Here is a 26333-nt window from a genome sequence, read left to right on the forward strand (position 1 = left end):
AACATAGGTACACACATATCTTTTTGGTTGGGTATTATGGAGTCCTTGGGGTATATCCCCAGGAGAGGAATTACTGGGTCATATGGAAGGTCCATGTCTAGCCTTGTGAGAGTTTTCCAGACTGCTCTCCCCAGAGGCTGGACGAATTTACATTCCCACCAGCAATGCAGAAGGGTTCCTCTGTCCCCGCAGCCTCTCCAACATTTGTTGCTGCTGTCCTTTTTGATGTATGCCATTCTCACAGAAGTGAGTTGGTATCTCAATGCTGTCTTTATTTGCATTTCTCTGACAATCAGCGAAATCAAAAATACAAAATAGACTGTAGTGAGTCAGTATCAAGTTCATAATGAAATAGTGTCCACTTAGACTTAGATACCCTCCTCACCTACTTCCTATTACAGTTCTCTCACTCACTCCAAAGCTAACCTTAGCAAAGCAAGGACTGCAAAAGCTGAATAAGGGCAAGAGACTGGCATACTTGAATGATGTCTCCTAGTCAAGATCTCAAGATGCCTGCCTCCATGGGTGGCCAACACTATATCGTTTCTTCTCCAAAACAGAAGATTCTGGGTGCATCTGGGTGACAAGTCTAGCAGATGGAGACTTGTCTCAAGTGGCCTCCCCCAGGGCTCTGTTCTGGCTCCTACGCTATTTAATATTTACATCAATGACCTCCCAGAAACTTCTTCAAGGAAGTTCATCTACGCCAATGACATCTGCTGTGCAACTCAGGCATCCAAGTTCGACATCCTCGAGGAAACACTCACGAAAGACATGTCTCTGATATCTGATTACTGTAAAAAATGGTGACTAATCCCTAGCACTGCAAAAACGGTATCATCTGTTTTCCATCTACACCATGCCTCAGCCTCGCGTGAGCTTAATGTGCAGCTTGACGATACGAGAATCCGGCATGAAGCCCAGCCAGTCTATCTTGGCGTTACTCTCAATCGCACCCTGTCATTTCACGAACATCTCATAAAAACTGCAGCAAAGGTGGGCGCGAGGAATAACATCATTGCAAGACTGGCCAGCTCCTTATGGGGCGCGAGCGCTTCCACACTACGATCATCATCTCTGGCATTATGCTATTCCACTGCAGAATACTGTGCCCCAGTATGGTTCTGTAGCCCCCATGTCTACTTGGTCGATTCCAAATTATATTCCTCCATGCGGATAATTTCTGGAACCATCCGTTCCACCCCAGTTCCATGGCTGCCAGTTCTTAGCAACATCGCCCCGCCAGATATTCGTCAGGATGTGGCATCATCAAAGTTCATTTCTGTTGTTAAAATTTGGAGGCTCTAGCTGGGCGGGCTAGCTTCACGGGCGGGTAACAGAGACGACCAGAGACATACAGCTGGGCAGGGAAGCTGTATTTCTTTATTCAGGAACAACGATTCATAGACTAAACCAAGCTAATCACCAAACAGAACTCTGCTGTCTCTTTGCGGCAGCCCAAGCACTCTCTCTTACTCTGCAACTCTCCAACTCTCTCACTCTGGAACTCTGGAACTCTGGAACTCTCGCGGGGTTCCTTCGGGGCAGGGCCAAGCAGGCCCGCGAAACTAACTGGACTGATCCAATTCTCTTGGCGGGGGAGAACTACCCAATGTAAAGCATACAACAATTCCCCCTTTTCTTTTTAACTAAATGACTACAGTATCAAGGGTGTGGGGTGAACAGAAACATATATCACATTTCCCACGTCTACACTCGACCAGACCTGCCAATATACACGGATATCTTCGCCCACCCTGTCCAACGCTTGACATCTCGTCATCCAATCTGGTCTCCTATGCCTACACTGAACTTCTCTGTTCCAGACTCTTGGAAACAGTTGGCAGTCAGCTGAGGTAAAGAACAAACACCTCATCACAGACCCCTGCAAGCGTCAACCCAGCTTTGACCTAGCACGTTATGATTGGGCCCTCCTCAATCGCTATAGAACAGGCCATGGCCAGTGCGCCACTATGTTCCATCGCTGGGGAGCCAGAGATGATCCGAATCTGCCCCTGCGGCTCCAGACAGACTATGACCCACATAGTCAACGACTGCCACCTCTCCAGATTTAAAGGAGGTCTCGAAACTTTACATCAGGCTCAACCTGACGCTGTTGACTGGCTACGGAAGAAGGGCAAATGCTAGAAGAGTAAGAAGTCACTATCAGGCCATTTGACCAGCTGGGGCCCTAATCAGGAGTCCTGATGGGCCTAGAATTTGAATAAATCAGTCTCTCCATTGTTACTGGTTCTATCAGGAACAACAAAATAGACCACTTTGTGGGCCCCCATAGGACCTTGCCTTCAACTTGGATCAATAATGGTAGAGAATGTTCCATCCATCGAAGGGAGGATAGACAACATACTCTATGCTACACTTGAGGAAGATGGGTCCATACTGGGGCAGCATGGAATGTTCCTACTCATGACCACAGAATGTGAGCTCAGATATAGATCAATGTAGAGGTCACACAGGCTCCTAAGATAATTATGCATCCCAGATAACACCAAACTGATGGGGTTTATAGTCAACAATATTTATACACCTTTCCCATATTAGGGAGCTGCTCTCTTCCCTGATTCAGCTTTTTGGTCCTTTTCCAATCCATGACATCATCTCCCCAGACAATAATTAGGATCCACCTGCATATCAGATTTCAGGCTCAGGCAAAACAAAAACAAACAAACAAAAAAAACCAAACACTAGTATAAGCTACAGGCCCTTTGAAATATAACTAAAATATGCCTACTAGCTACGACAAAATGGAGGACCCCCCCAACACTTCATCTGCACTATTCCAGCCTTTAGGTCCATGGTTGTTCAACAATTTGTTTGGCTTTGTATGTTAACTCTTTTTTCAGCCACTAGGTTCCAGATGCTAGCAGGATGTGACCAGACTTCCCTGGACAGACAACCCCAACAATGTGCCTTGGAGCTCCACCTCCTCAGAGCCCTTCCCCACTAGGGAAAGAGAGAGACAGGTTGGGAGTATGGATCAACCTGTCAACACCCATGTTCAGCGGGGAAGCAATTACAGAATCCAGACCTTCAACCTTCTGCATCGCACAATGATCTTGGGTCCATACTCCCAGAGGGTTAAAGAATAGGAAAGCTATCAGTGGAGGGGATGGTATACAGTGGTCTGGTGGTGGGAACTGTGCGAAGCTGTACCCCTCTTAGCCTATGGTTTTGTCAATGTTTCCTTTTTATAAATAAAAAATTTTTTTCTGTCTCTCTTGCTTTCTTTTTTTTTTATTTAAGAAAGGATTAATTAACAAAACCATAGGGTAGGAGGGGTACAACTCCACACAATTCCCACCGCCCAATCTCCATATCCCACCCCTCTCCCGATAGCTTAAAAAAATTTTTTTTTAAATAAATAAATAAGAGAAAAATAAAAATGTTGAAAAGCAAACAAAAAAGACTACATACTGCTTATTTACATTGTTATTTATCACCCCTTTTGTCTTGTCATTTTATACATTTCCCTATAGATCATTCTCCAGAGTTAATAAATGAAGATGCATGAGGACTCCACTGTTACACATGCTTCTAAGAAAGTGATTGATTAGGGGGCCCAGCAGTGTTGCACCAAATTGAGCACACATATTACCATGTTCAAGGACCCAGGCTTAAGCTCCCAGTTCCCATTTTCAGGAAGGAAGCTTCACAAGTGGTAAAGCAAATATGAAGGTGTCTCTCTTTCTCTCCCTCTCTATCTTCCCCCTCCCCTCTCAATTTTTCACTGTCTTATCAAGGAAAAAAAAAAGGAAAAGAAAAAAAAAAGTCCCCAAAATATTAAATGGAAGAAGGAGGCCCTCTTCAATAAATGGCACTGAGAAAACTGGGTTGAAACATGCAGAAGAATGAAACTGAACCACTTTTTTGCACCAGAAACAAAAATCAACTCCAAATGGATCAAAGACCTGGATGTCAGACCAGAAACTATTAAATACCTAGAGGAAAACATTGGTAGAACACATTCCCACCTAAAGCTCAAGGACATCTTTGATGATACAAATCCAATTGCAAGGAAGACTAAATCAAAACAAATAAATGGAACTACATCAAATTGAAGAGCTTCTGCACAGCAAAAGAAATCATCACTCAAACAAAGAGGCCCCTCACAAAATGGGAGAAGATATTCACATGCCATACATTAGACAAGAGACTAATAATCAATATATACAAAGAGCTCGGCAAACTCAGCAACAAAAAAGCAAATGACCCCATCTAAAAATAAGCAGAGGATATGAACAGAATATTCACTACAGAGGAGATCCAAAAGGCTAACAAAATATGAAAAATTGCTCCAGTAATTCCTCTCCTAGGGATATACCCCAAGGACTCCATAACACCCAACCAAAAAGATATGTGTACACCTATGTTCATAGCAGCACAATTCATAATAGATAAAACCTGGAAGCAACCCAGGTTTCCAACAACAGATGAATGCCTGAGTAAGTGGTGGTATATATACACAATGGAATACTATGCAGCTATCAAGAACAATGAACCCACCTTCTCCTACCCATCTTGGATGGAGCTTGAAGGAATTATCTTAAATGAGCTAAGTCAGAAAGACAAAGATGAATACTGGATGATCCCACTCATAACAGAAGTTGAGAACAAAGCACAGAAAGGGGAACCCAAAGCAGGATCTGACTGTAATTAGAGTATTTCACCAAAATAAAAAATCTCTGGGTGGAGGGTAAGGGATACATAGCTTCACTGGGGGGGGGGGGGGAATGGGATGGAACACAGACTTTTGGTGGTGGGAATGGTGTTTATGTACATTCTTATTAACTTGTAGTCATATAAATCACTATTTAAGTGATATGAGAGGGGAAAAATTAATTGAATGTCTCAAGCTTTTCAATACACAGACCATAGGCTGAGTCTTTGAAATGTTGACTCTCCTAAAAGCTTAGACCAAGAGAACAGAAGCAACCAGTGATGTTACTTTATAAAATACAGATATATATATATTACATCAAGGGACAAATTATGGTGAGGTCATGTATGATACAGAAAATCCTAACAAAGGGATTTCAAAGTCAACCCAATTGCCAAATAATTTGATTTTAGCAATAACTATTGCCTTCTTAAGCCCTAAGACAGTAGAAACCTCCCACTTCCTCTATAAAGCCCAAATTTCCCCTAGTCCTGGAACCTCTAGGGTGGGGCTCACTTTCCAGCATGCTTCTCTCAATTCATACCAACTAATACTGCATCTGCTGATCCCAAGCTACTGAATGAATGAATACCACCTTGGCATGCTTCACTTTGAAATGTGTCCAGAGATATCAGGCATGGAATGTCAACCCTTCACATCATTACTCAGGTGAGACCTTTCCTTTGTCGTAGGACTCCTTAATTCCATTTTGGGTAGTTTATTATTAATCAACAGTTTGTATGGCTTTATATGTTAACTCTTTTTAAGCCACCAGGTTCCATGATGCCAGCCAGACTTCCCTGGACAGACAACCCCACCAATGTGTTCTGGAGTTCTGCTTCCTCAGAGCCCTGCCCCGCTAGGGAAAGAGAGAGACAGGATGGGAGTATGGATCGACCTGTCAACGCCCATGTTCAGCGGGAAGCAATTACAGAAGCCAGACCTTCCACCTTCTGCATCCCATAATGACCCTGGGCCCATACTCCCATGGGGTTGAAGAATAGGAAAGCTATCAAGGGAGGGGATGGAATATGGAGTTCTGGTGGTGAGAATTGTGCCCCTCTTATCCTATGGTCTTGTCAGTGTTTCCATTTTAAATAAATAAATTTAAATAAATAAATAATAATTTTTAAGATTATTTATTTAGGGCTAGTTCACAAGGACCCAGGTTCAAGCCCCTGGACTCCACATGCAGGAGGAAAGCTTCACAAGTGGTGAAGCAGATCCGTAGGGGTCTCTCTGTCTCTCCCCAACTCTTTCTCCCTCCCCTCTCAGTTTCTCTGTCTATATCCAATAATACATATAATATTTTTAAAAGTTTTTAAAATATTATTTACTTACTAACATGAGGGGGTAAGATGTGAGGGGATAAAAGAGGGAGAATCAAAACATCACTCTGACAAATCAAATTCGAAGAATTGAACCTGTAACTTCATTCTTCCAAGTCCAGAACCCTACTCATTGCACAACATTCCAGACCTGAGAATCTTTTATTTTACATATTAGGAAGCTGAGTCTCAAAACTTATAAGCAATTTTGCCCAAGTTTTTATGCTAACTTCTAGCAGAAGCAGCAGTCATTTTCCATTCTCCTGATCCCAATTCAAATCTTCATCTGCAATATTCTTGCCTTTAGGTTCATAGTTAGTCAATAACTTGTTCTGCTTTATACCTTAACTCTTTTTCAGCCACCAGGTTCCAGATTACAACCTGATTTCCCTGGGCAGATGATCCCATCAATATGTCCTGGAGCCCCACCTCCCCAGACCTCTGCCCCAATAGGGAGAAAGACAGGCTGGCATTGTGGATCAACCTGCTAACACCCATGTTCAACGGGGAAGCAATTGCAGAAGCCAGACCTTCCACCTTCTGCACCCCATAATGATCCTGGGTCCATACTCCCAGAGGGATAAAGAATAGGAAAGCTATTAGGGAGGGGATATGGAGTTCTGCTGGTGGGAACTGTGTGGAATTGTATCCCTCTTATCCTATTATCTTATCAATATTTCAATTTTTTAATAAGAATGTAAAAAGCTAGGTCCAGGAAGCAATTAGACCTTAACCCAATACTAGTCTTCAACCTGTAGCAGGAGGATGATATAATTTGTATACCACTCCTGTGCAATTTAGGTAAACAACTTCCTTTATCTGATTAAAGTCTTCTGCTTCCATCCTAGTTCTATGACCTTTTAGCATCACTGTCTTGTCTCAATTTTGCTGTATAAGTGGAGGTTTAAGGACTAGGTGGTAGTGTACCTTGTTGAGCATACATGTTATAAGTGGAGGTTTATGAAGCTAAGGCTCTTGTGTCATCCATGGGATCCTAGGCATTGACATTACGTCTACTTCTGGGGTGTCAGGTGAACAGGGAAGTTAGGGATGGCACACTGGCTCAAATGTCTGACTCAACAATAGACATGGATGACCAGGAAACCACAAAAGAGTCAATCTTTTATGCATCTTAAAAAGAATCTCTTGGGGGGGGAGTTGGACAGTGGCATGCCTAGTAGAGCACATACATCACCATTTGCAAGGATCCAGGTTCAAGTTCCCTAGTCCCCACTTACAGAGGGGAAGCATCAGGAACAGTGAAGCAGTGTTGTGTTTCTCTTTCTTTCTCCCTTTCTATCTCTCTGTCCTATGAAAGGTATGTGTGTATGGAGGAGGGTAATGGCTGCCAGGAGTAGTGTATCCTCTCCAGTGATAACGTTGGTGGCAATTATAAAAGAGAAAGGGGGAAAGAAGAGGAGAGGAGGAAGGGGAGAGGAAAGGAGAGGGAAGGGAGAGGGTGGGAAGAAAAATAAACTCTTGGATAAAATAACCAGCACATGGGGGTGACTGCTGTGCAATCACCTATCACAAGGAGATGAGAAGCTGTACCTATGTGTCAAGAATTGTACTGTAAACCATTAACCCCCAACAAAATTATTAAATTTAAGGAAACAGCACAAATATCATGTAACCACTTACCAACATTTGCAAAATATCAGTCATCTCCTTTTCTCCCTGTTACTAGTCATGGAACACACAGATCTAAACTTTTACTTTTTTACCATCATTTTCCAAATTCCCACTCTATTTTCCTTTTTATGTCCCTAAACATGAGAGTAAATAAGGAAAAACACCTAACAGATTTTCCTAGACTTTTCTGCTTATTAGTTATTCATTAAAAAAAATTCTCTGGTCACAGTCTGAAGTGAAGCATGCTGGGGTGGCACTTGTTGTGTTAATTAGGTTGCAATCTGAGGATGCAATATTATTTTATTTTAATTGAGAGCAGCATGCAGAAAAGTGGGCCGGACCCTAAGGTTCCAGGACTGGGGGAAATATAGGCTCTATAGTGGAAATGTGAGGTTCCTGTTGTCTTAGGGTTCAAGAAGACAATGGATAGTTATTGTTATCTTCACATTATTTGGTGATAGGGTTAACTTTGGAAAGTCCCTTTGATAGGGTTTGGGGTATAGTACCCAGCATCTTGTATATAGCTGTGCTGTCGGTTGCTTCTGTTCTCCCTGGTCTAGGCTTTTGGGAGAGAACATATCAAAGACAGCCTATGTATTAAAAAGACTCAGTCTGTGTTTTAAGAAGTTCTAGACATATCATCAGTTTTTCGCCTCTCATATTAATTAAATAGTGGTTTATATAATGTTTATACTTTAATAAGATTGTACATAAACACCACTCCCACCACCAAAAGACTGTGTCCCATCCCCACCATCCATCCCTGGCCCCCTCTCCACCGTGCCGGGAAGCCCAATGGCACCCATACCAGTATGCTTCACTTCAGACTGTGACCAGAGACTTCAGGTGTGGAATGACAACCCTTCAGCTTCATCACTCGGGTGAGACCTTTCCTTTCATAGTATTCTCTAATTCCATTCCAGGTGTTCCACTCCCCAATAAAGTCTCCAAACCTAGATATAGTCCAGGTCCCCTGAGATAGAGCATAGGTTCACCCGTGCCCATAAACTAGGGGAAAAATATATACCTGAAAGCAGAAGTACACAAGAGCATGCAGGGAATACCCCCAACACTTCATCTGTATTATTCCAGTCTTTAGGTCCATGATTGTTCAACAATTTGTTTGGCTTTGTATGTTAACTCTCTTTTCAGCCACCAGGTTCCAGATGCTGACCAGACTCCCCTGGACAGATGACCCCATCAATGTGTACTGGAGCGCCACTTCCTCATAGCCCCACCCTACTAGGAAAAGAGAGAGACAGACTGGGAGTATGGATTGACCAGTCAACGCCCATGTTCAGCGGGGAAGCAGTTACAGAAGCCAGACCTTCCACCCTCGGCAACCCACAACGACCCTGGGTCCATACTCCCAGAGAGATAGAGAATGGGAAGGCTATCAAGGGAAGGGGTGGGATGTGGAGATCGGGTTATGGGAATTGTGCGGAATTGTACCCCTCTTATTCTATGGTTTTGTTAATGTCTCCTTTCTTAAATAATAATAATAATAAATCTCTATTAAGGAACTTCTAACTTTCCTCTTGGGAACTTTTCAACCCAAAGCTGTGCCCTTAGAAACCTTCAATTTTCTCTATTTATAGCTAAATTGTTCCATTGCTACTTTCATTCTTTTTAAAGTTTATGAATAGATTTTTTTTATTAAGGTAGACTACCTATATATCAAAAATGCTCAAATCTTCTATGTTGCTCCCCCCACTCCACTTCCAGGGTTATCACTGGGGTTATTACTATGAATCCACTTCTCCTGGTGGCCATTTTTTTGGATAGGCCAGAGAAAGAAATTAATAGAAAGGAGGGAGATAGAGGGGGAGAGAGAAAGATACACATCTGCAGATTTGCTTTACCACTTGTGAAGTGTCTACGCTGTAGGTGGGGAATGGGGGCTTGAACCCAGGCCCTTGTGTGGGTCCTTGAGCCTGGCCCCCTATATTGCCTTTTTTGTTAAAGGAAGAAGCCTTTTTGGAGGCTGCATAGCTCTAGTAAGTTTTGGGATTCCTCATATGCAAGTGGAAATAAGACTGCCTACTTCGCCATACTGTTGTACATAAATGTTGCACATTTATAAGGCATCTTGCACAGTGACTGAAGTAGGTATTAAATATCCATTCAGAAGAGATGAGCTCCATTGCTCACTGAGAAATCCTATGAACTCTCAATGAATCTGGCTGCCCCATCTACCTTACCTGATTTCTAAGCCCCATTCTTTTTATTTTATTTTATTTTATTTTATTTTTATGCCTCCAGGGTTTATCACTGGGGCCCAGTGCCTGCACTACAAATCCACTGCTCCTGGAGGCCTTTTTTTTCATTTTTGCTGCCCTTGTTACTGTTATTGTTGTCATTGCTGTTGTTGTTGTAGGGCAGAACAAAGAGAAATTGAGAGAGGAATGGAAGACAGGGACAGGGGGAGAGAAAGATAGACACCTGAAGACCTATGAAGCAAACCCCCTGAAGGTGGGGAGCGAGCCCGGGGCTCGAACTGGAATCCTTATGCAATGCTTGTGCATCGTGCCATATGCTCTTAACCCTCTGCACTACCACCCGACCCTCTCCCCCCCAAGCCCCATTCTTTGCCCACCACTAGCCTACTGGTTTGTTTGTTTTTAACTGCTCCTGTAGGACTTTCATCCCCTCTTCACTTTATTCTTGGAAGAAGACTTGCTACTCCCTTACCCTCTCAATGCCCTGATGATTCTACTGGGACAGATAATGTCAAATAATGAGATGTTACTTGACCTAAAAAGTCTGTGTCATCTTTTATAGCATCTTTGCTTTTAATAGGGACACTGCTCAATACTGGTTTATGATGGTGCTGGGGATTGAAACTGGAATTTTGGAGCCTCAGGCATGAAAGCCTTTTTGCATAACCATTATGCTATATCCTTATCCCTTCCAACATCTTTTCAAAGTGTGGGGAAGCAATGATTTACTGTCTGGGTGACATGGGGTGGAGGGAGTTCTCTGTGTCTGTTTTCTTTTTTTCAATATTTTTAAAATTATTTTTACTTATTAGATAGAGACAGAGATAAATTGAAAAGGGAGGAGGAGACAGAGAGGGAAAGAGACAGAGAGACACCTGCTGCCCTACTTCACCACTCATGAAGCTTTCCCCCTGCAGGTGGGGACCAGGGGCTTGAACATGGGTCCTTGTGCATTATAATGTGTGCGTTTAACCAGGTGTGCCACCACCTGGCCCATCTGTATCTGTTTCCTTAACCTATAAAATAAATTAGTAACACTGAAGCCAAACATGGACCCACATGGGCGGGAAGCTGTGGTTTGGTGTCTCTGTTCCTTCTCTCTATTTCTCTCCCTTTCTGCCTTTCACCTTCTATGTGTGTGGGGGGGTTACTAGGAGTGATGGAGATGTGCAGGGACAAAGTCCCAGTGAAAAACTGGTGGCAAAAAGAAAAAGGAAAAAAGAAAGAGAAAAATGTAGATTTATGAGCATGAAATGAGGAACAGGACTTTAGAAGGAGCTTATATAAAATTTTAGTAGAGGGCCCTGGAGGTGGTGCACCTGGTTAAGTGCACACGTTAGGCGTGCAAGGACCTGAGTTCAAGCCCCTGATCCCCACTTGCAGGAAGAAAGCTTCACAACTGGTGAAGATGGGCTGTAGGTGTCATTCTGTCTTTATCCTTCCCTATCTCCCCCTCTCCTCTCAATTTATCTCTGTTTCTTCACAGTAATAAATAAAAACATAAAAAATTACTAGCTTCAATAGTAAATCTGCATCTTTTAGAACCAATGGGGCTATGGTGAGCTTTAAATGAAAGATGATAAGCAAATTAAACATCACAGTGCCTGACTAAACCACAAAGGGCTCAGGGGATAGGCCAGCTTGTTAACATACCAGTTTTGCATCTATGAGGCTCCAGAGGCTATAGGTTCAATCTTCATCACCCACTGCTAGAACTAAGTAGTGCTCTAGTCCTCTCTCTCTTTCCCTTTCCATTGTCTTTCTTATAGTAAATTAGCAAGCCAGGGGGCTAGATGGTGGTGCACCCAGTTAAGTGCATAAATTACCATGCACAAGGACCTGGGTTTGAGTCCTTCTCCTTGGACCTGCAGGGGGAAGCTTTATGAGCAATGAAGCAAGTACTGCAGGTGTCTCTCTGCTTCTCTCCTTCCCTATCTTCCCTTCCTCTCTTAATTTCTCTCTGTCCTATCAAATAATAAAAAAAAAAGGTACTGGGAGCAGGCACCAAGCCCCAGTGATAATGTTAGTAGCAAAAATAAATAAACAAATATCCTCCTCTTCTTTTATTGTTCCCAGGGTTTCACCTCTCTTGCTAGAGTTTTTCAGATAGAAAAAGACAGAGACCACAGCACTAAATATTCCTCCAGTGTAGTAGAGGCTAGACTCAAATCTGAAACATACATGGCAAAGCAAGTGCACTATCCAAGTGAGCTATTTTATCAGCATCAATCAAGTTTCTTTAAAAAATAAGAGTAAACAACATAAATAAACATGTATGGTAATTATAAAGCTTCCTTCTTTCCCCCTGGTCCTGCTCATAGGTCCATCATAAAACAGGGGTGGGTGGGTGGGGGTGAGTCCTATCTTCAGTCTGATTGTCTTTACTTGGGAGTCTCTGCTGTGTAAACTGAAGATCTCATTTTGAGCCAGAAGGCTCATGTTCACTCACTCAGACCAAAGAGGTGTCTTATGAGGGGTGGAATCAAAAAGAAAGAGCCTAGCACTGATTCCCAGGGTTGAAGACCCTGGATTTAGTTATCTAAGCATATGTGTGTAGGGGGGTGGGGATGGGGCTGCAATTTCTCTGAGTATTTTGGTGGGTGTATGTGGAAGGAGTCTGGGAGGTCAAAGGATGTCACTAAACAGCATAGTTCTTGACCACAAAGATAACTACTACAGATGTTTTAAAAAGTGAGGGAAGTAAGATTAGGTGGTAGCACATTGGGTTAAGCCCACATAGTGGGAAGCCTAGTGACTCCCCAGTGGACTACAGGGTCGTTTCACAAGTGGTGAAGCAGGTCTGTAGGTGTCTCTCTTCCTCTCCCCCTCTTTATCTTCCCCTCCTCTCTCAATTTCTTTCTGTCCTATCCAACAACAACAATAACAGTAACAACAACAACAATGGGAAAAAATGGCCTCCAGAAGCAGTGGATTCATAGTGCAGGCACAGAGCACTAGCAATAACCCTGGAGGAAAAAAGAAAAAAAAAAGAAAAAAAAACACACGCACATAAAACTATTGCCCACCCCCATACACACACATGCATTTTTATGCTGGGTGTGGTCAACCACAGAAGGTTCTGATCCCTTCCAGTAAGAGTTTGGGATTTGGGGACAAGGATTACATGACTTCACATACTAGTATTATTTATTCTCAGTGAATTTCCATTTTGTAATTCCTCCATGTAATATAGCTTGATTCTAGACTCCCTGGGGAGAGAGAGCAGGGAGGTGGGGGGAGGTGGAAAAAGACATAAGGTTTTCAGGGAAAATTTGGTGGTGTAACTTAGAGGGAAAAAATGTCTTAAGGAACAAAGCAAATGCTTTATCTGCTTCGTGGCCCCACCATATAGCCACTGTCACATTTTTGGTGTAGTACAGTGAGATGAACAGAGCAAAAGGATATATATCATAAATCCAGAGAAGCCATAAAAATTTGGTCTTCAGCTACTCTTTTTGGGAAGTCTCCTGTCCATGGAATCAAATATATGATGTAAGTAAGTGATAAATGTCTGATGCGGACATGAGGTGGGGGAGAGGGGGCTGAAGTCCTGAAACACTTCATTCTCTTGTCCAGCAGAGTATGGGTTTTGAAGGGAGCACCAATCATGACTCACTCACAGTAAATCCTTTGCAAATTATCACCATGAAAACTGCCAATCATTCATACTTTTCATCTTTTGGTAGAACATCAGCCAGGGACAAATTTTTTGTACCACTTAACGTGTTTACATGGAGGCCACTAAAAAACAGAGTCAGGGCTGGGTGGGGTGTACAACCCAACAGAGCAGGATGGTGACCCACCTCTGGTCACTAACTGGGTGACAGGATCTGGGTTCAAGCTCCTGGTCACTACCTGCAGAGAGGAAGCTTTACGAGAGGTAAAGTGGTGCTGTAGGTCTCTCTAACTCCTCCCTCAACTTCTCTCTGTCTCTATGCAGAGATCATTTTGTAAAATTGACAAAACTTAAAAAGAAGAAAGAAAGAGGGAGATCATATGAATAGCCCTCTGATACTGGCATGCTACTGACTTGATAGAGTTGCCACTCCCTAAGATGGGGAGTAAAGGAAAAAGACCAGTTCTGGGGGCCATATTTCTGAACAGGTTAGGTCTGAGACATTCAAATGAAGATGCTGTATCAGCAACTGGTATATGATATAGAGCTTAGAGAAGCCTGGGGTAGAGATATAAATTGGGAGTCATCCATCAGGACCTGAAGAGAGAGGAGGAAAAGGGAGGACATTTGGATGTAGTATTAGGGTTATGTGTGGCTTGGAGGGAAACAAAGGACTGTGCCTGGATGAAAAAGGGAGCAATTGTGTACAAATCTAGACAGATAGTTATAGAGATGTTAATCCATGTCTGCAACCTTGGTAGAACTGCAGTGGCTTGCAATGGAGGGATTGGGGGTTCAGAACTCTGGTGATGGGAATGCTATGGAATCATACCCCTGTTGACATGTAATTTTGTAAATCAATATTAAATCACTAATAAAGAATGAAAAGAAAAATAAATAAACGGAGTCATCAGTTTTGTGAGTGGTCATGAGATACCACGGAAAACAATAGAGAAGGGAGAGAATTGCCTGAGCATAGTCTTAAGAATATAAACATGTAATAGGCAAATGAGAATGGTTGCATCCATAAAAGAAGTTAGAAAGCTGGGAAGGAGATAAGTAGGGTGTTGGTCACAAGAAGTAAGATATGGCGGTAGTGCAGCGGGTTAAGCACACATGGTGCAAAGCACAAGAATGGGAGCAAGGATCCCGGTTCGAGCCCCCGGCTCCCCACCTGCAGGGGAGTCACTTCCCAGGTGGTGAAGCAGGTCTGCAGATGTCTATCTTTATCTCTCCCTCTGTCTTCCCCTCCTCTCTTCATTTCTCTCTGTCCAATCTAACAACAACAACATCAATAACAACAACAATAATAACTACAACAACAATAGAAAACAACAAGGGCAACAAAAGGGAAAATAAATAAATATAAAAGATTTAAAAAAAAAGAAGTAAGATATAAGAAGGAACCGCTTGCAGAGGAGGACCTAGTGGGGGTTGTATTGTTATGTGTAAATGTTATACATGTGCAAACTATTGTATTTTACTGTCAATTTTAAACCATTAATCCTAGAATAAAAAAATTTTTAAAAAGGAACCACTTGTGGACAGAGAAAAACATACAAATAGTAATTAGAAAGGACACATGCATTCCTATGTTCATAGCTGTATATTTACAATAGCCAAAAGTGAAAGCAACCTAAATGCCTATCAACAGATAACTGGATAAAGAAATTATAGGATATATTTATATGTGTGTGTATATATATATATATATAGATATATAGATATATGCCATGGAAAACAACTTTGCAGTCAAAAAAGATTATATAGTATCCTTTGGGACGAAATGTGAAAGGAACTAGAATTAATTATATGTAACAAAATAAGTAATGAGATGAAATACAACTATCTTGTGGATGGTATCACTCATATATGTAATCTAGAGAACTTTCAAAAGAAAAGAAACAGAAGCAAGCAAACTGTCTTGGACTTTGTTGGAACTATGGTGGTTACTGTTGGGAGAATAGGGGGACAAAACTTTGGTGGTGGGTGGGTACAGTATAGAATTATACCCTGTAATCTTACAACTTTGTAAATCACTATTAGTCACAAATAAAAAAATGATTTTATCTACTCCACTTGTCATTAGAGAAATGAAAATTAAAACCACACCAAGATTCTATCTCACACTTGACATGTTGGCAAGATTGTGGAGAAAAAAGGACTCTGCTACAATAATGGTGGGAATGTAAACTGGTATAACCCCTTTAGAAGACTTTATGGAAAGTCTTTAAACAAATAAAAATGGAATACTACTCTTAGGCATTTATACAAAGGACACACAAACACTAATTTGTCTGTTTTTTATTATTTATTTATTAGATAGAGATAGAAAGAGATTGAGAAAGGAGAGGGAGACAGAGACAGAGAGACAATCTGAAGCCCTACTTCACCACTCATGAAGCTTTCCCCCTGCAGGTGTGTGCATACACACACACACACACACACACACACACACACACACAGAGACACACACACATACACACATGAAAACTGTTTCTAAGACTTTGTGAGGACTATGGTGATTATCTGTTATCTTTTGGAAGTCAGAGGGTGGGGATGCAGAATCTTGGTGGTGGATGTGCTGTAGAATTTAAAATGTTCATTGAGGGAGTCGGGCAGTAGTGCAGCGGGTTAATCGCAGGTGGCGCAAAGTACAAGGAGTGGCGTAAGGGTCCCGGTTCAAGCCCCCAGCTCCCCACCTGCAGGGGAGTCGCTTCACAAGCAGTGAAGCAGGTCTTCAGGTGTCTGTCTTTCTCTCCCCTTCTTTCTTCGCCCCCTCTCTCCATTTCTCTCTGCCCTATCCAACAACAACAACAATAACTACAACAATAAAACAACAAGGGCAACAAAAGGAAATAAATAAATATTAAAAAATTAAAAATTTTAAAAAATAAAATGTTTATTGAGGTTGGAGAGATATAAATGTGTGCAGTACAGCTTTAAGGCCTAGCACCACTTGAAAAGTGCTATGCCACTGGAGGAAACTCCATTGCTGTGGTGTTCACTCTGTCTGAAATACAAAGCCACAACTCCTCCAAAATTAAAATGCATGTCAAATGAATAACATGGAATCACTTATGACTTTGGAAAGAACCATTTAATTAGAGAGGCTGACTGGAAATTCCAGGTGGAAAGTGTGAGCAGTGAGTTAGGGTTAGGGTCTGGAGATAGAGGGAGCATAGCACTATGGTGATTATGAGGGAGAGAGAAAAAGACCATTTTCCAGACAGAGAGAAAGAGATCCTGAAACTGAACCAAGAGATTGAGGAAAATTACTGAAGTTGTTACTTTTCATTTTCATGGCTTTATTGAGGTGTAACTAACATGGAAGTAAGGTGCACTTGTTTAAAGTATAACATTCAGCATAAGACATATACCTGAGAAGTCATCACTAGCCTCAGCAGTATGTTTCTCATCCTCAGAAATGTTTAGACACAATTTTTTTGCATCCCAAGGCCCCTTTTCTAGGCATTCCCTGATCTATTTTATGTTATTATGATTTGCATTTTTCAGAATTTTATATAAATGGAGTTTTACATATTTTTATGTTTCATTTCTTCTTTCTTTCTTCCTTTTTCTAGGTGCTAAGGGCCTCAAACATGCATGAGAGCTCAATGCTCCTAGGTGAACACACATGTCACCAAGCACAAGGACCCAGGTTCAAGCCCCTAGTCCCCACCTGAAGCTTCACAAGAGGTGAAACAATACTATAGATGTCTCCCTTTCTCTCTAGCTCATCTCCCCTTCTCAACTCAATTTCTCTGTTCCATCAATCAATCAATCAATATCAAACAAAAGAATGACCATATGTGGGAAGGTAGATGGAAAAGGAAAGGATAATAACTAGACAAAATCAGTCACTCTCCAGAGAATCAGCACTGCCCTTCTCAAGAATGAAATGCTTTTTCTGAGTCTATGGCCTGGCGTTAAGCCCAAGTTCTAGGAAAGTTATTTCTATTGCACCAAAGTTAAAGACTCTGGAGAGGAAGGATAGATTTTTTTTTTTTAGGTCCACTATAGGGGGTGGGAGTAGGAACACAGATCTTTGGTGGTGGAAGTGGTATCAATCCATACTCCTATTAACTTATAGTCTTATAAGTCACATTTATTCACTATGTCAAGGGAAATAGATTAAATGTCTTGAGTTCTTTAAATACATAGACTACAGTTCTGAATATATATTCCTTTAGTCTAAGCACTTAATATTTTAAATTTATAAGCTGATTAAATTTGGTCACTGGGTTTAGATTGTTAAAGTATTTATAATAATAACTTTTTTGGAAATACTAAATCATCTATAATCTTAGACCAGGTACATCAGAAGTGACTGGTCCTGTCAGTATCTAAGTATATAGTTATTTTTAAATAGCATTAAATGACATAAATCATGGTAAGGTCATGTATAGTACAGTAAATCCTAACCATGGTATTTTCAAAGTAAACCAAGCTCCCAAATAACTTGATAATAATAATAATAATTATCTATTGCCTTCTTAAACTCTTAAGAATACAAGGAACCTTCCTCATTCTCTTTGAAATCCATATTTCTCTCAGTCCTAGGTCCTCTGGGACTTTGCCAATATTTTTTCATGCTTCTCCTTTTGATCCCCTACCACCTGATATTGCCTTTGCTGAGATCTACTATATCAACCAGTGCCACCACGCCACATTTTACATCTGACTGTATCCATGCATATCAAGCCTAAGATATCAACACTCCAACTCTAATAATCTGGTGAGACCTTTTATAATACATGGGATTCCCTAATTCCATTTCAAATGATGCATTCCCTAACAAAGTTATAGAACCTAGATAGAGACCAGGGCCTAAGGGATAGGGTACAGGTGCACATGTATCCATAAGTTAGGGGAAATATATTCCTTAAAGTAAGTGCTCAATAGTCAGGAGTGAGCAGACTTAGACTCAATAGGTGCATCAAGAAAGTAGAAAAGAAGACACCATAAAGTACCTAATCAAATATTTACTACTTAGGCCTAGACACCCTCCTCTCCCACCCCCTAATTCAATTCCCTCAATCACTTTAAGTCTAACCTCTTCAGATAAAGAAAGGACTATAAAATCTGGCTAAGGGCAAGAGACTGGCACACTTTAATGATGTACTTTGGTCAATACCAGACCACCCCATCATCTGGGGCCCTACTCAGGGACTCCTTGAATTCTCACAAAGATATAATGGGCCTAGACCTCTAATAGTTCCCTCTCTCCACCTCACTGGTCACTTCTATCAGGAACATCATTATAGACCCTTGCCCTCACTATAGAGCAGCAATGGCAGGTACTGCCCCACTCTTTAAAAGGAGGCTGGATAAACCTACTATGTCTCTCAAGGAAGACTGATCCTGAAATGAGTGCAGCCTAGAATGCTCCTAGCTGTGACCATGGATTGAGAGCTCAGACTGATAGGAACTCAGAGGTTACACAAGCTCCTGTGCTAAATATGAATATATATGGGCACTAGGACAGATCAATGGGGTTTACAGCTAATGGTATTTATACACTTACTTCATATTTGGGAGCTACTCCCTGCCTTAATCCAGCTTTCTAGTCCTATTCTCAACTCTGACACCACCTTCCCAGACAATACATATATGAAACATTGACTAAACCATAGGATAAGAGGGATACAACTACACACAATTCCCACCACCAGAACTCCCTATTCCATCCCCTCCCCTGATAGCTTGCCTGTTCTTTAACCCTCTGGGAGTATGGACCCAAGGTCAATGTGGGATGCAGAAGGTAGAAGGTCTGGCTTCTGTAACTTATTCCCTGCTGAACATGGATGTTGACAGGTTGATCCATACTTCTAGCCTGCCTCTGTCTTTCCTAGTAGGGTAGGGCTCTGGGGAATCAGAGCTCCAGGACACATTGCTGGGGTTGTCTGTTCAGGGAAGTCTGGTTAGCATCATGCTGGCATCTGGAACCTGGTGGCTGAAAAGAGAGTTAACATACAAAGCCAAACAAACTGTTAAACAATTATGGACCTAAAGGCTGGAATAGTGCAGATGAAGAGCTGGGGGGTACTCCATTTTGTAGATAGCTAGTAGGCATATTTTAGTTATATTCCAAAGGGCCTGTGACTATACTAGTTTGTTTTTGTTGTTGTTGTTGTTGTTGTTGTTTTCCTTTTTTCTTTTTTCCCTGAGCCTGAAATCTGATATGCAGGTGGATCCAAGTTATTGTCTGGGGAGATGATGTCATGGCTGGAAAAGGAACAGAAATCTGGATCAGGGGAGAGAGTAGCCCCCTAATATGAGAAAGGTATATAAATATTGTTAACTGTAAACCCCATCAATTTGATGTGATCTGGGGCCCATATTCAGTTTAGGAGCCTTTGTGACCTTTGCATTCCTTTAGATCCCCAGACAATAATTTCAGTCTACCTGCATGTAAGCTATCAGGCTCAGGGAAAAATTACTAAAGTTATGGGTTCCTCAGAACATACCTAAAATAGACTCCTTAGCTTCTTCCCACATGAAGACCCTTAGTTTCATCTGCTCTACTCCTGCCTTTGGGTTCCTGTTTATTAAACCATTTGTCCTGCTTTATATCTTACCATCTTTCAGCCATCAAGTTGCTCATGCTACTATAATGCCATCCTGATCTCCCTGGGCAGACAACTCAGCCAAGGTGTCCCAGAACATCACCTTTCCACTAGAGAAAGATAGAAACAAGCTGGAGGCATGGATCAACCTGCCAACATCAATGTCCAACAGGGAAGAAATTATAGAAGCCGGATCTTCCACCTTCTGCACCCCATAAAAATTTTAGGCCCATACTCCCACAGCAGAGCATTCTCTAATAGGGAAGCTTCCAGTGGACGATAAAGGCATAGAGCTCTGGTGGTGGGAACTATGTGGAATTGTACTACTGTTATCTTACAATCTTGTTAATCATTATTAAATTAAAAATAAAGCTGTTTCTTCTTTTAAAAATATTTTTATTTATTTTGGATTGATATAGAGTGAAATTGAGAGGGGGAGGGGATACAGAGAGGGAGGGGGAAAGCATTGTTTCAGCTCTTGTGAAGCTTCCCCCATGCAGATGCAGACAGGGGGCTTGAACTTGGGTCCTTGTATATAGTAACATGTGTGCCACCACCTGTACCCTACACAGTTATTTCTTAAGCAATATTTTCCCTTCCAGGACAGCTAACATGAGAAAAGGGTTTTTAGGGACCTTAGCTATGGAAAGATCTTCCTTGACTCCTACATGGAAAGTGAAAACGGTAGTATAGGGATATTTATTCATGTCCCATAGGATCCTGGTTTTGCTTACTTCCTGCTCTGTAAGAGACAGTAACACTTCTCTACCCCTTGGGAGATGTGCAGGTGGGGGCAGAATAAAGGGGAGTTTAAAGACTAAATCCACACTCTTTCTGGGATGGGAAAGACAACTTTTTCTGATAAGGAATCTATCCTGTTCAGCCCTAAGAGTAATATGTCCCCTTTATTAACGTGCAAAGAATTTTCAATATGTAAAGAAGGGTGTAAGGAGTATTAAATCATATTAGGGATCTTCACAAATTATGAACATACTGCGGGGAAAACACAGCACCTTTAATGCTGTTGACCTAAGCTAGCTCTGTTCTCAATGACTGAAAAACCCGTAATATGTTCATGATGTTCTGCAAACAGACATCCCTCTCTGAAGGCAAACCTCAGAGAGAATGAACTTTACTAGCCATCTGGAGGCAAGCCACAGATGCCTACCCATTCTGGGAAAGATCTTTGAGAGCAGAGACAATAAAGGTTGATCATAAGCACAAGTTACTTATAAGGCTTAATTAAAAAATCATATTGTTATGATCAAAGGTCACTTCATGCTTCTTTGTCATAATATTGCTCTATATAGGCAGTAGCAAAATCCAATAAAGTGCCTTTAGTCCTAGAGACTGTTGGTCCTCCACTGACGTTTCATGTTCATTCCTTGTGTCTCCTCCCTCATCAGGCCCAGAAACAGAGAACAACACAACAATATATGAATTCTCTATTTTTCTTTAAGTTTATTTTCCCCGAACCAGAGTGCTGCTCAGCTCTGACAGAAGGTGGTACAGGGGATAGAACTTGGGATTTTGGAACCTCATGCATGAAAGTCTTTTTGCAAAACCATTATGCTATCTCCTGCCAGTCCCTGTTCAGGGCACCATTTGCCGGTCTAGCTTCACGGGTGGGAGACAGAGGACCAGGGACTCATGGCTAAGCTGGGAAGCGGTATCTCGTTTATTAATCAGATACATAGCCTTTTATGCATCTCTTCACAGAAAGTGACAAGGGAAAGGAAATGACTAGGAGAGGGGATGGAGCAAAAAAAAAAAAAAAAAAAGAGCTTGAACAGAACATAGAAAGCTTCCATCTAACCAGTGGGGATTAAACTAATACCCTGCAGGCAGGGCGGGACCCAGGTAAAACAGTGATTATGTAAATAGACCACATCATAAGTAATACAAGTGAATCTAATGTGATGATCAAAACAGAAGGTCTTATAAGCAGAATTTAGAAGCATGCCAACAATCTCCCCTACCCAGAATGTAAATTCTCTATTACAAATTCAGGTTTTTAGTCAAAGAAAAGGTTATCTCTATAGTGTGATATATATATACTAGGAGCTCAGGCCAGTCAATTTGATATTGCTTTTGGGAAACCAAGCATTTGTAGCCCTAATGTGGAATGAAAAAGAATCAAAACTACTATACCTGTAGCTGCTGGAAAAAACACTCCAAAGACAGTGAAAAAAGACTCTCCAGGACTGTAATCTGGCAGAGTGTTGTTCTGTAGCAGTTCCGGTGAGTATCCAATAAAGCCATGTTCTAGAATAAATCAAAGGAGAGCTCAATGAGTCAAGTGATTTAGTATGAACTTCCACTATGTTCCTATTTTATGTAACTTTAATTATTAAAAAGTAAATGTGTATATGTGTGAGAGAGAACCAACTTCCTTTTCTCTTCTAGAACTTAATGTTTGTATATACATAGGTATAGGTTAGTGAAATGGCATGAAGAATAACACTAGTTACCTCTGGAAAAGAGCTTTTTTCTTTTTCACTTTATAGATTTCAATATAAGCTGAAATGTTTCGATGAGCATCTTTATGTGTTTTTGTTTAAAAAAATAATAAGTCATTCCCCTACTCTAAAACCTCCCCATGGGTCCCTTTTAGCTAAAATAATAATAATAAATTAAATTCTAATTTTCTTTTCTTTTAGAATTATTCATTAGCACAAGAGAAGGAAATCAAATCATCACTCTTGGCACATGTGATGCTAAAAACCAACCTCAAGTCCTTGTGCATCCAAGTCTCATGCTCCAGTCATTGTTCCACCTCCTGAGCCACAAAAGTACAGATTTCTCAATACCAGAGCTTTCCACACCCTGGCAACAGTCCACCATCCTTATTCATTCTGTCTTTTCCTCAATCCAACAGTCATACATAGGTGACGCTTCCTAAGAACACCACCCATAGCCATCTCTGTGTCCTCTGCTCGGTAGAAATTCTCCTACATCACTATCTTATTCACAATTCTAGCCCATCACAAAAGTTGCCTCTTTGGGGGCTTTACATATACTTCCAAACCAGGGAGTCGGGCTGTAGTACAGCGGGCTAAGCGCAGGTGGCGCAAAGCACAAAGACCGGCATAAGGATCCTGGTTCGAACCCCAGCTCCCCACCTGCAGGGGAGTCGCTTCACAGGCAGTGAAGCAGGTCTGCAGGTGTCTATCTTTCTCTCCTCCTCTCTGTCTTCCCCTCCCTCTCTCCATTTCTCTCTGTCCTATCCAACAACAACAACAACAATAACTACAACAATAAAACAACAAGGGCAACAAAAGGGAAAAAAATAAATATAAAAAATAAATACTTCCAAACCAGTCAGTTCCTCCTCCTAAGCGCTCTTGGTCCCAGGACTAAACACATCAGCTCTTCCCCTGATCAGACTCACTGAGGCAAGAAATTCATGCTTATTCATTCTGGAGGTGGCACAGTAGAAGAAATGTTGGGCTCTCAAGCATGAGATCCTAAGTTTGATTCCCCAGCACTGCATGTGCCAGAGTGATACTCTGGTGTTCTTTCTCTCTTTCTCTCACTAATAATTGAATACATTTTTGGATTTATTAACTTATTTATCTATTTATGATAGAGACAGAGAAAACAGAGAGGTGGAGAGAGAGTGAAAAAGACCACAGCACCAAAGCTTCCTTCAGTGTGGTAGGGATTGGACTCAAACCTGAATTGCACACATGGCAAAGTATCACACTATCCAAGAGAGATATTTTGCCAGCCCAAATTAGACTTTGTTGTTGTTATTGTTGTTACCCTTGTTATTTATTGCTATTGTTATTGTTAGTATTGTTGTCCTTGTTGCTGGATAGGACAGAGAGAAATAGTGAGAGGAAGGGAGACAGAGAGGGAGAGAGAAAGACACCTGCAGACCTACTTCACCGCCTGTGAAGTGACTCCTTTGCAGGTGGGGAGCCGGGGCTCGAACCGGGATCCTTACGCTGGTCCTTGCGATTTGCACCATGTGCGCTTAACCCGTTGTGCTACTACCCGACCCTCGACTTTTTTTTTTTTAACCAGTATTTCTGGTTTACGAAAATGCAGAGGACTGAGCCTGGGACTTGAAAGACTCAGGCATGAAAGTCTTTTTTACATAACCATTGTGTGATCTCCCCAGCCCATCCAAATTAGATTTAATTTAAAAAGAAATTCACAATTACATGTCTCTGTGCCCAGAGACAAGGACTGCCTAGAACACATAAGTAGGTCTTAAATATGGGTCACAATGAAAACTATGATTTCTCCAGCTCTCTTGCCTGCAAGTACGGCTCCCTTCCATGCTTTCAGTCTGATTTGTCCACAGACTACTTTACATCTAAAACATCTCAGACCTGATTTGTTTAAAGTATATTAAACATTTTGCAGTAGTCCAGGAGATCACATAGTGAATAAAGTGTTGGGCTCTTCAAGAATGAGGTCCTGAGTTCAAGCCCCAGCAGCACATGCACCAGAGTGATGCCTCTCTCTCTCTCTCTCTCTCACTCTCCCTCTCCCTCTCCTCCTCCCTCTCCCTCTCTCTCCCCCCATTCCTCCTATGCATCTCATTAATAAATAAAATGTTATAAAAAACAATTTTAAGATTGATTTCAACACAATTTTTCAAGTGGTTTCAATGCTATAGGCATTTGAATTCTTTGTCCAAGAGGTCATACTCAACAGCACCTGTGGGCATGTCAGTGGAATTTTAAGATAATTGTCAAGTGATCTTCGGTTCAGGAACATCCAGTCTATCCAAGTTTTTGAATCTCATCTTTGAGAATGAATTAACTTTTTCCTGCAAAGTCTGTCCCAAAAGAAGCTAGTCTTGCTCCTTTTCTCTTGATGCCCCCCCAACCCCTCAATCTTATAAAATGTTCACTCAGTTGTTGCTCCATAGCCAATGTCTGAGGTTGTGGGAACAGAATCTCCTGCCCATCTATCCTCTAGCTCTTGCTCAAGAATCCAGTGAGATCACCAGTGTTTCTCACAGTTTCTAAGATGCATAACTTCATAGGAAATATATTTTCAAGACAAATAAATACATAAATAAAATGAAAGCTCAGTGAAGTTCTAGGGGCCCTTGGGACTCCAGCTGCGATTCAAAAGTCACTGCTGACTACTTTTCTCTGCCTGAATACAGGCAAAGGGACATTAAACCTCAAGGATGGTGCAATATTTCTGAATGGCCTGGCATTGGCAACAGCTGGTCTTCCTCCAATTAATCAAAAAAGCAATAATAGCTAGGTTAACATTAGTTTCTCCATTGGCTGACCCCACTGACTGGACTTTCTAAGTAGAATACCACAGAACCTGCCTTGGAACAGAGCTCAGCCAAACTGGAATGGTGCATGGGTCTTTGAGTGCATCTGGGCACAGGGCTGTGCATGCTAGGACAGGCCAACTGTACAGGACACAAACAATTCATTAGGTTCCACTAATTTCAAGTCTCAAAAGTCATAGATTGGTATTTGATTACCAGCCTGAAGATCCTAAAGGATTAAGGGGATTTCAGACCCTGTCCATGAGTTACTCAGAAGTCTGTTTCATCAACAAGACACATAGGACCAGAGAATATGTCACTTGGCTCAGGAGGGTCTGGGGAGAAGACTTGCCTCAGCCTCTTTCTGGGCAGAACCAACAACACATGCAGCGTTCATACATTTACACACACACTCATCACATTCACTCAGGGATAAACCCCAGGACCCACCCCTCACACATGCCACTTTTTAATAGGTGATATGGAGCCCAGAGTCTGTCTCACTTGCTTTGCCCCAGTCTTCCTGATTCTTCTCACTTCCATCTAACAATAGCTTCACTACCTCAGGGGTTCCAGGCCTAAGCCAGCCCCTAAAGTAGTTTACCGGTCCTCACCCCTAAATCTTGAATCCTGGTCTCACACTCCCGGCCCAAATCTGGTCATCTAGTTGGGTCTGAGAACAAGTGTCCACATTAATCACTAATGACTCTAGTTAGCATGCAATCCCCAACTGGGTCACAGAAAAAGGTCAGCTAGTCATGACCAGGGCTGAACACCTGCTACCTGTTATGTCTTCTTACAGTGGATCGTGGTGCATGGTTTGCTGTTATTAGATATGAATCCATAGCTCCTGGCAGCCATTTTTTAAATTTTTCTTTCTTTTTCTTTTCTGGTTTATTTTTATGTGACAGGGCAGAGATAAACTGAGAGGGAAGGGGAGAAAGAGGGTGAGAAAGAAATAGAAAACCTGCAGACCTGCTTCACCACTTATGAAATGTCCTCCTAGCAGGTGGGGAGCAGGGGTTTGAGCCCAAATCGTCATG

General features: G+C 41.7%; 1 protein-coding gene across 4 annotated transcripts in view; it reads right to left on the reverse strand.

The window, feature by feature from the left end:
- The window catches only part of SLC12A8 (solute carrier family 12 member 8), a 330378-nt gene that overhangs the window by 98080 nt on the left and 205965 nt on the right, over positions 1-26333 (reverse strand). For all 4 annotated transcript variants that reach the window (XM_060198210.1, XM_060198211.1, XM_060198212.1 and 1 more), the window contains one exon: positions 22194-22307. In XM_060198210.1, coding sequence (XP_060054193.1) covers positions 22194-22307 — 114 coding nt within the window. The remainder of the gene's footprint in view (positions 1-22193; positions 22308-26333) is intronic.

This window comes from Erinaceus europaeus, chromosome 9 (assembly GCF_950295315.1).
Source record: "Erinaceus europaeus chromosome 9, mEriEur2.1, whole genome shotgun sequence".
In the NCBI taxonomy this organism is placed as follows: domain Eukaryota; kingdom Metazoa; phylum Chordata; class Mammalia; order Eulipotyphla; family Erinaceidae; genus Erinaceus; species Erinaceus europaeus.